At 37.1% G+C, this 14,911-nt stretch overlaps 2 protein-coding genes across 5 annotated transcripts; both read left to right on the top strand.

Moving 5' to 3' along the window:
- The first annotated feature begins 1,411 nt into the window (after positions 1-1,411).
- LOC135581039 (E3 ubiquitin-protein ligase complex slx8-rfp subunit slx8-like) lies at positions 1,412-5,749 on the top strand. Of its 4 annotated transcripts, none has more exons than XM_065084352.1 (5): positions 1,412-1,562; positions 1,929-2,136; positions 2,268-2,349; positions 4,814-4,902; positions 5,255-5,749. In XM_065084352.1, the coding sequence occupies exons 2-5, from the start codon at positions 1,960-1,962 to the stop codon at positions 5,474-5,476; spliced, it is 570 nt and encodes a 189-aa protein (XP_064940424.1). In that variant the 5' UTR covers positions 1,412-1,562; positions 1,929-1,959; the 3' UTR covers positions 5,477-5,749. The 4 variants fall into 4 exon arrangements, with proteins under 4 accessions (XP_064940424.1, XP_064940426.1, XP_064940425.1 ...); XM_065084354.1 differs by having other exon boundaries at positions 1,415-1,556; XM_065084353.1 differs by having other exon boundaries at positions 1,425-1,585.
- Positions 5,750-10,647: 4,898 nt separating this feature from the next.
- LOC103999345 (uncharacterized) lies at positions 10,648-14,492 on the top strand. The gene is made up of 2 exons (XM_009421081.3): positions 10,648-11,333; positions 13,443-14,492. The coding sequence occupies exons 1-2, from the start codon at positions 10,776-10,778 to the stop codon at positions 14,118-14,120; spliced, it is 1,236 nt and encodes a 411-aa protein (XP_009419356.2). The 5' UTR covers positions 10,648-10,775; the 3' UTR covers positions 14,121-14,492.
- Positions 14,493-14,911: the final 419 nt, after the last annotated feature.

A 14,911-nucleotide genomic window follows, 5' to 3' on the forward strand; every position in this document is an offset into this window, starting at 1 on the left:
ACTGAACGTGTGGATTGCATCAAAAAATTATTTTATCTTTACGATTTTAAAAAATTTTGATTGTAGCTTTAGCCGTAACTGTCTTGACTCGCTCTCGGCCATTAGATCCATTAGGTCTCACTTGCTTATTGTTATGGTCGATCATGACCCTTACATAAAGGTATAGACAGTCGTAAGAGAAAAGTTTACATTATAAACCTCATTATATTGACATAAAATGTTAGGAGAGGAGAGAGGGACGACCAATGGGCCAATAAGGGAAGGGGGGTGATTGATGCCACTAACTCCCGCACAAAGGTGTAAATGACTAGTAAGCAATGCAACATTGCCTACCAACTCACATGCCAAAAGTATAGGAGAGTGACCAACGTTATATGTTAACTCACATGTAAGGGCATAAGATGATTAGGAGAGAAGAAGAGGGTGACCAATAAAAGTCATGATCGATCATGATAGATAGGATAATTAAGCATGAGATGAAAAAAGACGATCGATCGGGCGAAAGAACAATAACGGGCGAAGGCACAATTAACTTGAAATGCTCCACCAAAAAAAACCCAAAGTTATGGATTTTTTTAAAAATTCACCTAATAAATTAATCCTGAAAACAATATATTTGTATAGTTAGTAATTTATGATTAGTTTTGGGAAAATATATTGTAAAAGGATATATTTTATTATAAAAAATAAATTTTGTTATAATTATAATATGCATGTGAGAGGAGAGAGTGATTAGATTATTTTTTTTCTTATTTATTATAATATATTTAATAGTAAGTAAAGTTAATTTGTGTTAAAATCATTTCAGTAATAAAATTAACCGACTGAATTTGAAGGATAAATAGATCAAATTGTCTTATATATGAAGAGACTCTTATTTACGGTCAAAGGGTATTCTGGTTAATATTTGATGTTGAAGTAACAACTATTATTATTATTATTTTTTACAAAGAATATTTGACCTTATAACCTTGCAATAATAGTGTTTAGTACTAAATTAGATTGCGGTTATTTTGATATTTTCTCAGTGAATGAGATTTATACATCAAATTTTCATTGGTTCATGGAGATCAGAAGCTTATTTTATTTTATTTTTTCAATAAGAAATATTATATTTAATTAATTTAATTTTGATCCTAAAGAATAATAAAAAATCTCAACAATCAATTCAATTCAATATATAATAAAATTATTATATATGCTTCTCCTTTGTCCCTCAATTCTAACCTCACCTTTTTAATATTAACGCCGCAATTTGTTTTTTTTTTTTGGTAAAAAGGAAAAATAAAAAAAGAGTGCCTTTTTCACTTTCCTTTTTCCAGTCTTTTTTGGTCGAAAACAATAATAATAATAATAATAATAATAATAATAATAATTATTATTATTATTATTATCACTGCCGGTGGATGCACACACTCTTTGCCGTTCTCATCACGAGTGGGGTTGGGGTTTCTCGTTGTATGTCCCTCTATTTCCCCTCTAATCCTTTGAATCCGTCTCGTACGCTGCTCGAGACGTAGTGGATCGACGATTCGCCGCGGAATCTGTCTATTCTGGTCTTAGTAAGGCTGATTTCGTAGTAAAAGTTGGAATTTTGCTCTTCTAGCTTCCTCGATCTTTCTTGTCATCGATTTTTTGGCAAATTGCGCTGTTAGCTTCGTCTTGGATCTCTGGTTTTCACAAAGATTCGGCTTTTTTTTTATCGTTTTCATGTAGCATCTGGCAATCTCCTCCTCTCACCCAATTTTCTCTCCGGATCTTCGCAAAAAGAAGATTTTTTGTTCTTTTGTTGTATTTGGCTTTCCGCCGTGCTTCTTCTCTGTAGTTCTGCTGCACCAAGTAGTCACAGATTTGTGTTTTTAGCTAAAGAAAAAAATAATTACTCGATACTGCTGAATTTTAGTTTGATTTGTGGTTTCGCTTACCAGTCAGAGAATTCTTGGAGTTAACTTAGTGATCATGGGTAGATCGAGATCGAGCATAGGCACTTTTCAAGACCTTGAGCTGAGACTCGGCCTGTCTCCCCTGTATAAAGGCCAGAGTTCAGCTGCAAGTTGCACAAGAGGTTGTCCCGAGTTTATACTGATCGAGGATGACGATGATGACGTGCAGATGTATACTCCATCTTCAGGGGAGGTACTTCTTCAGGACCATGCAATCATTGGGCTTGATTTTGGATACTAATTATCTGGGTCTTTGTCTCTGCTTTTGGTTATTGTTCTCCTGTCAATGCTTGCTTGGATTCATGATAATATTTCTTGCCACAGGAAATTAGGCTCGATCAATATACAAGTTCATTGGCACCTACAATCAGAGAAGATGATCTAGAACTTCGGCTTGGAGTTGGAGGTGATCCAAGCATCTCTTTTGCATAATGTTTCTTCTTTCTGTTGTGGATTTTCAGTGGGTAACTTCTTTATGATAGATTATGTTTTTCAACCCTTTGTATGGTAATTATCAACAGTGCAGACCAAGGTACTGACACATAGGAGATTGAGAAACCTCATTGAATTTCTATCATTTGCTGATATTATGATAGCACCAAAGGCAGTTTCTGTACTACTTATAGCTCCAGAGTCATTTGCCCTTAAATGATGAAGTTTCATATCTCTCTTAAGTTTTTTAAAATGGAGATAATTAGAATTGTTATATCATCTAGGAGACAGCATAGTAGGTATTTAATCCATATTCTCTCTGTGATTTCGTTGAGGGTTTAAGGAAGCATAAGATAAGATCAACTAGCAGCATAAAAAGGTAAGGAAGTTGGTGTGAAATTATTCAGGTTTCTTACAAAGTTTTAACATGGAAAATACTGAATCTTGAATATTTTATCCTTCAAATTGGATAGCTTTGTTCAAAATGAAGTACGAGATAATTGATAATATTTTGCATTCATGAATCTAGCAGCATCGACTAGTGTGGAAGTGTCTGATATGATAAAAGCTAAGGGAAGGGAGCATTGGAAAACCAAACATGATTGCCTGCGTTTCTGCTTTCATCAATTTACTTATGCATTGGATCATAACCATGTTATTTTACTTGCGTGATAACCATATGTTTTCCTGATTGCATGTCAACCAAACAAGATTGCCTGCATTTCTACATCCATCGTTTGCAATTATACTTCAATTTTGTTTGTAGGCAATTCTGTTTGCAAGCAAGTCCTCTGCGTTAGCAAACTCAAAAATTGTATTAAGAGCTAGCAAGCTCAAAAATGTGATGTTATGATAATTATTTTTCGTTTTTAGACATTTAATCTTCTATACATGTACATCCATTATCATAGGTAATGAAGAGACAGATAGATATGGTTCAAGGTGAATAGTAAATTCATCAAAGACTTCCCACATATCAGGTGTTAGTTAGTTCAGAAATTTTTTTACTTTTTTTTAACTTGTCGACCTATAAAGGAAAATGTCAAGTAGTTGGGCTGATGTTAATATCATCTTGTGTGTGCGTGTGTAGTTCACTTGGGTAATAACCGAAATAATTTTCATTTGGTCAATTGATTAATATTTATGTCATATGCTCCAATAAAAGCTCATTATCTTAGATGATAAGCTATCTAGTTTAAGAGGCTTTACCTTGTAGCCTTGATGCTATTTGACAACCAAGGTGAATGCAGTACTACATTGAATTTCTGCATTTTAGCTAGGCTGTGGCTAAGGAGGTAGGAGAGAGAGAGAGAAGAAAGAAAAAAGAAAAGAGAGTACTGGTAGGCTTACCACCTGATACTGTTCAAAACCAGTCTACATACCAGCTGGTAAGCCAGTATGGTGAGCTTATTGGATAGGACAACCTATATTCGACCAGACAACTGAAATTATCCGGTCCATATCCTGAATGGCTATCAAAAGGCCCATAAATATTGGTTTGTACCAACAAGTATGGGGTATTTCAAACCTTTGTTTAGTGTACTGAACTTATTGTTCCAGTTATAGTTTTACCTACAAGTGACATTTGTAAACCTGAAGGATGCAGTTCTACATTGAGTGGGATATCTGGGTAGAAAGTCCAACTAATAGAATCAAACTTTAATATCAGCTATGGACAGTACTTAAATTGACAACATAATGGATCAACATTCGATGATTTCTTTTTGGATTCTAGTGAACTCCTCTATACATCAGAAATTTGGATTTTGGCAATAGTAGAAATGAAGGATGACAGCGTTATTCCCCATTCTAACTAGTACTAAAAGTATTTTTGTAGATAAGAATTAAGTACTAGGTGATGGTGCATTTATCGTATTAAAGCATGAGATATTTGTGATAGGTCATGGAGTCATATAGTGACATTTGAATTCTTTATTGTAGCATGGGGAAAACTCTAATTCTGTGTACCGTAAACCTACTATTTGTTGGACCATTTGGTATTCTTGAACTATTCTTTGCTCAAAAAAGTATTTTTTTGTTGGACATCTTGATTTTATATCATATCATTATTTTTGGTTTTTGCAAAGAGAAAAAGTTTACTTATGTCTCTTTGAAGGTGGCGAGGAGGTGGAAAAGACAAAAAAAGATGGACAGAGAGAGAGAGAGGGAGAGAGGGAGGGAGAGTAGTGGATCTTATAAAAGCAAGGCAACTGTGAAAGGTCTTCACTGTGATGGCAATTGACTTCTGGAATACTTATTATCATCGTATTTTTGTTTAATGGTGTTTTTCACTTTAATTCATCATATGTGATATTTTTGTTTCTCATTACTAATACTTTCTTCTTAATTGATCTCACTAATTGCCTGGCTTTTAAATCCAGATAAAACTTGTACATTCAAACACAGGATTTTTCTAATGCTTTTCCATCTCCTGGCAGCCTCTAATTTTTATCTTCAGAGTTCAAATGGCTGGAATGATACATTAGAAGACGGATACAAAGACCCTAATGCTTGGAAATCTGGCAAGGTACGTCTTTGTACTGTTTTTTTTCTTGTAACTTGGCTGGAATATGTATACAGTGAATGAAATGAATAGCAGGAAGCTAAAGACTGTCACTTATCTGTTTCTTAGTCTTGTGTTGTGAACATCTATTATGAGCTTCTGGAACCTTTGTGCTATTTTTTTTTAATGCTTCAACTTTCAAGATCCTCCACTCTTTTCCAAATTTTGTGCTTAATCGAATATCGTATGTCTGATTTGATCTTAGATTCATGAACTTTTCCTTGATCACCATGGTTGCCCTTTGGAAATATTGATTAGTTCTGCCTCTGTTGTGACGAGTGTTCCACTGGTTCTGACCTAGTTCATGTTTGACCAGGCATCAAGCAGCCAATACATGTCTAATATCATCGAGGTGAAGTTGAGATGTGCTATTTGTATGGACACAATGAAGGAGGAGACTACTACCACCTGTGGACATGTATTCTGCAAAGCTTGCATCATTAGTGCCATCCGAGTACAGAAGAGATGCCCAACCTGCCGAGAGAAGCTGTCTCAAAGTAACATTCACCGGATATACCTGCCAGGATCAACTTCATGATGTCAACTTATTAAGCAGTAACTTTATACAAGTTCATCCACTATCTTGATATACTGGGAGCATCTTATCATGAAACATTGTTAAGGGGACAAAGTGCAGGTTGTCGACCCCTTTGTTGTATACATGAAGAATTCTAGTACCTTCTGGAAGATGTAATTCTTGGATGGAAAGTTTTCCCAGACTATGGTTTTTGTAACTTGATATGGATATGACACTGTGAACATTTGCATGAAATGTTATCGTATGTGATTATATGGAAGAAGGTATTGTATACAGCATTTTCCAAAGCCATTTCTTGCTGGTAGATCATGTGAGCAGACCAACAATGATGTGGTCGATGTATTTATAAATCATCAGTGAGCATTCCTGAAGTTTGCTTTGCTGCCTTTGGAAAGGTTTAAATCAATGACTTCTCATCTTAAACTCTTGGGTGGATACAACCACCACAAAGCCAAATGTCTGGTTAAGCCAATGATGGAGGAGAGGGCCGACGGCAGCCCTCACGCCCTCTCATTTCTCGTACGAGGGCTGCGGGGGTGGCTTCGGTGAGGTAGAGAGCCAGTGGTAGCCCTCACACTTCGGTGCGGTGCAGGGCAGGGCACGGGGGAAGTGGCAGAGGCGGCGCAAGGCGACAGTGCACGGAGGCAACGGTGGAGGGGTGGAGGGGGAGGGGCAATATGGGTAGCTTTGAATTAAGGGATATGGTTTGGAAAAAATCAAAATTATGATAACTATTTAGGAAATGCACAAAAATAAGGGTTTTTTTTTATGGAAATCACCTTATATATATATATATATATGATAATTTAATTAAAAAAACCTATAATATTAGGTTTTTATCATATGACACTCCGTTTTTATTAAGGGACACTCGTCTTTAAAAAAATTAATAATATCCTTAAATCACATATCCATGAGTTATTTTTATCTGATCTAACCATTATGATTTAGGTTAAGTTGATTCGGATCAGCTCAAATCAAATTTTGTTAAATTTGTGAACGAGTATAACCCAAAAATAACATAAGTGTAACTCAAGTATAATTAAGGTATCTTCATCAAACTAATTCAAATTATTTCATAACTACTAACATATGATTCTAAAATATTTAGTATTATGTTTCTAATTTTTTATGATTTTAGAGTGAATAAATTTTTAAATATGATATCTTTGGGTTGAATTGATGATAAGTGTAACTTGTTGAATTTTCCTAAAATCTTTTTAAACTTCTCCAAAATTAGTAGGGTGAGAAGATAATATATTTAATATTATTTTATATTTTAGAATGAATTTAGGATAATTAATTTTTGAAAGAGGATAGTTTTAGGTTGAATATTTGATCAATATAACTCGAGTATAACTCTTTAAATTTTCATCAAATCGATCCTAACTTCTTATAACTATTAAGATGAGATGTAATATATTTAATATTTTTATATAAATTTAAGATGATTAATTTTTAAAATAATATATTTTTGTATTGAATTTTCTTTTAAGGCAATATGTGAGGACGAGGAGGAGAAGGAGGGGGAAAGAGAGGAGGATGAGTAAGAGAGGGAAGAGACGAGGGAGAGGGGGAGGAGGCGATGTTGGAGTTGAAGTGGGAGGATGGGGAGGTGGAGTTAGAGCGAGAGAATGATGATAAGAGATAGGAGGTGACAATAGAGATGAAGTGAGAGGAAGAGGAAGTTAAGGGGGAGAGTTTGGAGAAGTAAATCAATAGGGATGAAGAGGAGGAGGAGGAAATGACAAGCCGAACTCCAGTCCAACTGCGACGCCATCTCCGCCGCCTCTGCTGCCGCTGCGCTCGTCGTCGCCGTTGCTCCGAGGTTCTTTGTCGTTGAGCTAGCCCTAACCGCCTCCGTTGCTCTCCAGGGTCTCTGGTCATTCCAGACCGACCTCTCCCTGTACGTCGAGGCCTTCATTCCCGAGGGCTGCCACCGGTTGCTGGGTCTCCGCGACCTCTCCTCCACCAGGTGTGATATCGAGAGCTCCCGCCTCCGCGCCGCTGCGCTCCTGGACTTGTTCTTCACCCTCCACGCTACCCTCATTGCCATTGTCACATCGATCGTGTATGCTACAATGACCAGGGCGTACGGTGGCAATGGGCTCGTCCGGAGGCACAATGGAGGTTCCTACGATGCTCTAATGAAGTCATTATCAGCCGGGAGTCTCTCAGATATGGGTCACATTCACATGAAGGCGCTCTCCAACAGCTCAACGCAGGCCTGAGATAAGTTCTATCTTTATCCTCTCTTCTCTCTTGATTTAAGTCCTGGGAATGTTTAGTATGTAGTTGAACTAAATTGCAATATCCATTGACAAAAAGGGACAAAAAAAGAGAAAGCAATCAGTTGTTTGGGGGAATTTACGTTGCGATTATACATGCATGTTTGAGGATAGAGGATGTTACTTTAGGTGTTGAAATTCTCCATCATGATCGCCTCAACATCATGATCAGCAGTTTTGAACAGGTTTTGATGAACATTTGAGCTTGTTTCTCCACGTTTGTCAATCCTCTTGTTGCTTGAAATTTCCAACATCAGCAAGTTTTTGCAAATCTGTAGTAAACCTTTCTGGAAAAGAATTAGCATGTCGTGAAGATATTACTTGTTTCATAAAGTGCAGAGTGTTTAGAATGACTGAACATAGACCAATTTAATTTCGGTTCATGATAACTATTTTTTTCTCCTGTTGGTCTTTTGAACTAGAATATAATAGTATCATAGATTTTGTTATTTATTCTTCTCTCTCTCTCTCTCTCTCTCTATCTATCTATCTATCTATCTATTGCTCCTTTTTTTTTTTCTGTTAGAAATGGAGGTTTCCAACTATTTACGATAACTTGTGTGATATGCATCTCAATACCAGATTTGGTTTTTAGATTGGGGGCATTGGGCACCATCTAGGGGCTTGTTGATAGTGGCTCAACGAAAGATTTAAGAAGGATTTTACTCTAGGCTCAAGTCGAAAAGAACAGGGAACAAGTGTCTTCAGTAGTATATTTGTTCAAATTGTGTTCTCTACTTACGGTATGTTGGAATTATTGTTTGTAATCCTGGAACTTTTGTCCGATATGTTTGAATTGTGGGTCGAGATGTTTTCCTGAAGCATATGTTTAGATTGTTGGAATCATGGTTTGAGTTATTTTTGTTGTTGGAACTTATGTTGATTTGAGGCTATAAATAGAGGTTTTATGATGTAATTCAGCAAAGAATTATCTTGGAATGAACATTAGTATGTTATTGCCCTCTTAATTCTCTCTTTTCCTTTGTTTCTTTATTCTTTCTTTTCTTCCATCCTCTCCACTCTCTTATTCCTTCTCCAACTAGCTCACATCACTAGCATACCATCTTTTCTTGTTCCTTTATCAATGCATAACTGATGAATGCTGTATTTTGGACAAATAGATTAGTTCTGAAAGCACACAACAACCTTCTTTGGGAAAAGAAAATGAAGGAATTTTCTTGAAGTATACACATATGATTGTGGTAGTTGGGCCTGTATTTTAATCATCATTACTAATGTACGTTTGCAATAGCCAGATTCAATATCCCTAAGTGTAAAAAAAAAAAAATCTTCTTTTTAGTGAGTGTAGCATTTTTATCTTTCAGATGCTCTTTTTTGTGCTTATGACCTCTTTAGGTTCAAAACTTGTGAATAAAAACTTGCACTTCATAGATAACTTTATGAACTTGGTTGAAGTTTTCCAAATGTACCTATGTAGCATCTCCATTTTGTGTACCTAAATCTATGTCACTAATTTTGTTTTCCTCAGCCCTCTGTTCTTGTTTAATTGCATTGAGAAATTTAGCAATTATTTTGCTATCACCTATCAATCTGTTTTATAATTTGTTTTGATGTTTGTGATTCTTATTTAAGATCATCAATACTGTACCAATGCTTGACAAAACTTTTTGTAAGTGTTCAAAAAAAAAAAACCCTGCTTTCTTCAGACAGACACATGCATACATAGATTCTATTTCTACATGTCCAAATTCAGTGATAAATATTTGATTAATTATGCTAGTTGAATTATAATATATGTTCATAACCATGATATTCTCTTCACAGTTTAATTTATACACCTAGTCATATCTTTTGTGGTCAAGACAAATTTATGCAAATATTTTAATTCAAATGCTTGTTTCTTTCTTTCCAAATTAGATTATGATTGTGCTTGGCACATCATGAATGTTGAACCTTTTCAGTAGTTATCTAACTTCATATCTTGTTACTTCTACCATTTACCATTTGGATCAAGCATGTCTTTGTTCCAGGTCTATATGAGAAGGCAATGAAATGATCATAAAAGAATATTTAAGATGGTATGGATATGTTTTAATTTTAAAAGTGAAACAATTAATATTAATGATACAATGAGAGATATATAAGAATCTAGAAAATTTTTACTAGAAATTATAAATTAAAAAATAAATGTTCTTGATTTAATCAAGAATATTGTTTTTCAGAGTTCAATAACAGAAAAAATATCTGTATAATCAATCAATCCTACATAATTAAGACATTATAGCTTGTTGTTGTTTGTTGGATACATTAGAAGGAAAATTATGTGTATTTAATCGAAATTATCCTTAAATATGCTGAAAAAAAGGCTCATAAATCACATAAAATCGAATGATCAAATACTCCAAATATAGCAATTTTCTTTGATCAAGATTAAGCTTTAAAAAATCAGAATCTAATGGCTAAAATAAAGTCGACATTGATCTTTATTGGATCCCACAACACTTATCTAGCCATCATGATCATGCATCATCAACTATGGGTTGCGAGCTACATGCTAATTCAAATGCAATGAGCTACTTATCCATGTTGGTGATTCGCCTCGAGTGTTTTATGTCTTGGAGTTCAAATAATGGCCAGAAATGCAAAAAAAAAAAACAAAAACAAAATATTTATTTATATTTCTATTTCTTAAGAACACTAAAAAGGCGGACTGTTTAGTTGGGAAAGACTAATACAAATAAATAAACCGAAGCAAATTATGGGCAAGTGGTTTGTACCCGCATGTCAATTGGAAACCTTTTCAGTGGGACCCTCCTTAGATTCATCGTTTCACCAGCAATTATGAGGGTAGAACATGGGTAAAGAGGGAGACGTGTACTTCAAGAAAAAGTAGATCATGAACGGCACAAGAGAGACTGACCCCTCTTCTCTCTCTTTCGCGCTGGGAGAGTAGATCGCCCGCTGCGAAGGCAACGTTGCTCTCCGCCGCCCCAGATCTCGTCCCCAGCCCGACGCCTCTGCCGCAGCCGTTGCCGCCTTCTACGTGCCTCATGGGCGCCGCCCAATCCTCCTCCCAACCCCGTCTGGAGGCATCCGACGACGATGACAACGACGAAGAGGAAGAGGAGGAGGAGGAGGAGGAGGAGGAGGGGGTTGTGCTCTCCAGGAACCCTATCCCATCAAAGGAGAAAGTCCTCGAGCAAGAACCTGAGATCCTCCCTTGCCTCGCCGCCGCCTCCCCTCTCTCTCCACAGCCCTCGGCCGCCGGTACCCCCCGCCTGCTCGGCCCTTCCATCAAGGTATGGGACCCCTGCAACGTCCTTCTCCTCCCGCCGCCGCCGCCTCTGGCGCTTTTCGCCCGCGGTGCCGCCTCCGCGACGGCGGATCGGGTCACCGAGGTGCTTCTGATAGCCCACGGCGAGTGCGCCGCCAGCGTCCGCCCGGATCTGGTCGGTGGTCGGTGGGCAGCGGTAGCGGGGCTGACCCCGAACGGGGAGCGGCAGGCCAGGGCGCTGGCCGTCTTCCTTAAGTCGCAGGGCGTGAGATTTGATGAAGTCTACAGCTCGCCGTTGGATCGGGCGAGAGCCACTGCGGCCTTTGTTTGCCGGGTAAATTCCTCATCCTCTGGTTTCTTTGATTTTGCTGCGCAATCTATAGATCTGTATGTTGGGATTCATTTCTGCTGCCTTCGATGTCTCAAAATTTGATTTTTATTGGCTAAAGATCAAGTTTTCAGTTGAATATCCTTCTTTTTGTTGCAGCTTCTCTGAATCGGGTTCGATAAGATCCTTAATTGCTATCTTATACATAAGTTTAAGAAGCACGCACTTGTTTTTATACAGAGTAGCTTAATTGGTTTCTATGACACAAATTTGTCTGTTCCTGCTTTTGTCTTCTATAACCAGAGAAATTTCAGCAAATTGTTACAGACATTCCACGAGGAAGCTAACTATATGCGAATGGATTCACTACCCAGGAAATTATCAGTCAGAGACTAAGCATATGAATGTCCGTCTTCCTAAATAGGGCACTTAGTAGATAAAAGAAGGAAACAAGTGGGTTTTTCTTCTTGTTTTAAACCACCTGTAAGTTGTCTTTTTTGGACTCCTTTGACTTAAAAATAAGGAGTACTGAGGTAGGATTAAAGAACATATAGTTGTCCACTTCCCATATATGTTAGCATTCCAAATTAATAATTCTTACTGGCATTGTAAATATGCCTGAAAAATATCAAAGTTCTTGAAGAAATAATAGAAAAAAATAAAAAGATTGATGGAGACATATTGCGACTTGAACTGTTCCAAAGTACTGGTTTTGTGAAGCTTTTTTCTGCATGGAGATCTCAGCAACTTAAATTCCTTGTATCTAATAGAGATGATAAGTTTCAAATCCTAGAATTGTGCTTATCTTGATTGAACTTAGGTTTCATTCATTTGATTCCATTTCTTTAAAATGTTCATGCGATCATCTGATTATCAACTTAAACATTTGATGATAGAGTTTAATTCTATAAAGTCTTTTAAGTTAAACTTTTTGGTTCAGGCTCTTGTCCTTCAGTTGGAATGCCAGAATTGATCACATATCTCGTCAGATTGATTGTCTTTGGACCTTGATAATCGTCTAAAACAGGATTTAATTGTTGAAGGGATGATCCAAGACCAGATAAAATCTCTCTTGTCAGCATAGTTAGATGCCAATGTAATGGTGTATAGACAGTTTAAATTTAAGTGAATCTCCTGCTATTCTAGTGCTAAAGAGTAAAGACTAAAGGTTAACTAAAGGAACAACAAACTTGTGCTTCATTGAGGATAAAACCTCATAGTAACACAACCAAAGGATCAGAAAAGCATCAGCAAACATATATTAGAAAATGCTAGCTACATTTCTATATGTACATTCATATAAAATATTAGGGGGCCCTACATTTGCTTGAGGCAAAGCTTCATTTCCATTTCTTTTGTTAGACCTTGATAAGAGATGACCTTGTGTATAATGATTGTCATGTGGCTCACGTGGATCTACACATTGGCATAGATCGAAATGTATTAGTGCCAGTGAGGTATCAGCACATGTCCTGCCAATTTATGCCACAGGTGTTAACATACGGGTTGGCCAATTACTGGCTGATGCGTAGCATAGGGGTGAATTGACCAGCATGACATGAAGCGACACTGTGCTAGAAAGATATTGACATGCTCTCATGCCACCATACTGCAATATTCGCTTATTTTAGACATCTGTGTTTAGTTCTATTTTTGTCTAGATTCTAAATCTTCCAGATCTGTATAGATTCTTGTATATTGTCTGTGATAATTGCTTCATACCTTTTCTTCTCTTTTGGCTATTTTAGCATGTTGTGGAAATGTAATCTCCATCATTATAATCTTTAGCGCTCCAAACATTCATGATGTTGTAATGTGGCAATTTATTATACTGCAAAAAGCAACCTAAAAAAACATACACAAAGTAAAATAAAATAACATGGTTATTGTTAAACATTAAAATGAACTTTAGTCCAATTAGAACTTAAGTTTACTTGGAAGTTGCTGGGATTTCCTCCATTTAACAATAGATCAGCAAATTCTAATTTAAACAGTATGGATTCATTTGGATGCAATGCTTGATATCTTATGTTAGGGTTTGCATAGCATGAGTCAGAGAATTTTCTATTATTCCGGTTGGTGGATTGCTCATCAATTTGCCATGAAACTGTGCAGGAGCTTGGTTTTGCTGAGGAGCAGATCCGATTGTCTGATGCATTGTTTGAGATAAGTCAAGGCCAGTGGGAGGGTTGTCTTCGGTCAGAAGTTTACTCCCCTGAAATGGTTAATTTGATTGACAGAACACAGCCTGATTTTTGTGCTCCTTCAGGAGAATCACTCAGGCAGGTGGTATTTCGGATGGTTGAATTTCTCAACAGGACAGTCCTAAGATTGCCTGAAAAGCTGGCAGTGACAGATACATCAATCCATCAAAATGAGTCAAAGGCACTCTCACGTAACAGCTCATCCAATTCAGTTCAGGACCGAGACGGGCCACACTGGGATCTGCTGTACAGGCTCAATCGACCATCTCTTCAGAGGAAGAAATCTGGTAAGAGCAGACTTCAGTTTGTCACCACTGGAGACAATGAGACCGACGAGGAGTTCTCCCCCAGAGAAGTCACTCCAGGAAACCTCCTTCCTGATGGTAGTAGAAACCCTATTTTTTCCATCGGGATCTTCACTCACGCAATTCCGATTAAATGCCTTCTCACTGGCCTGCTGGATTGCAGTCCTGCGATGTCTCATAAAATATCCATCGATGATTCTTCCATGACAGCCCTGCATCATTCGCTAAGAACCGGATGGCAGATAAAGAGGCTCAATGATACAGCACATCTCAGGCTTCTTTAAACTATGATAAAGGATGATATACCAGGACATTTATCTGCCTTTCTGGCTGTATTCTTGCTAAGTTACGCTTTGTGTTGCGAATGAAGATGTTTCACGACTTTTGGTCATGCGAGATGACCTCACTGATGTTTAGTGCTGGAAATTGTTCCAAATTGAGATGAAAGCCGGAGATCATTAAGATTCGAAAGCAAAACTGTGCTGCACAGGAAGTAAGCTTGTTTGTATTTACTTTGTCCATCACCTGCTATAAGTGCCCAGGATTGGAGGACAGAATGTCCTGGGATTATCTGTCATCGTCCCATTTTTGCATTGTAACTTATGAATCCTTTGTTTAGTCAATCAATTTGAGGTGCAATTTGCCGGTTGTTTGTACATTTTCTAACTGTGATACTGAAATCTCTGAATGTGGTCCATGAATATGATTACCTGAGGTCCATACATAACTATATATTTATCATGATGATTTAAATTAGACCAGTTCTTGTGGCAGATGAGCAAAAAATAAAAAGAACAAATGCAAACTGGATTCCTACTTCATTGTGTCATACCAATGAGATGATGAGAGATAAGCTTCACAAGACGGACACAATTAGCACCATCAGCTTATGGTAGTTAATGTAAGCTTCTTAGAGGGATGCTGGAGGAAGTGACTGACATATATGAAAAAAGTTCAAAAAGTATTATGAATTGTAAAGGCACAAATATATAATATCAAGACTTCAATACATATTTAGTCAAAGCGATAGAACATGATGACACAATTCATGAAGTCATGGCGTGTCTCCAAGTCT

The sequence above is a fragment of the Musa acuminata genome, chromosome BXJ1-9 (genome assembly GCF_036884655.1).
Source record: "Musa acuminata AAA Group cultivar baxijiao chromosome BXJ1-9, Cavendish_Baxijiao_AAA, whole genome shotgun sequence".
Taxonomy (NCBI): domain Eukaryota; kingdom Viridiplantae; phylum Streptophyta; class Magnoliopsida; order Zingiberales; family Musaceae; genus Musa; species Musa acuminata.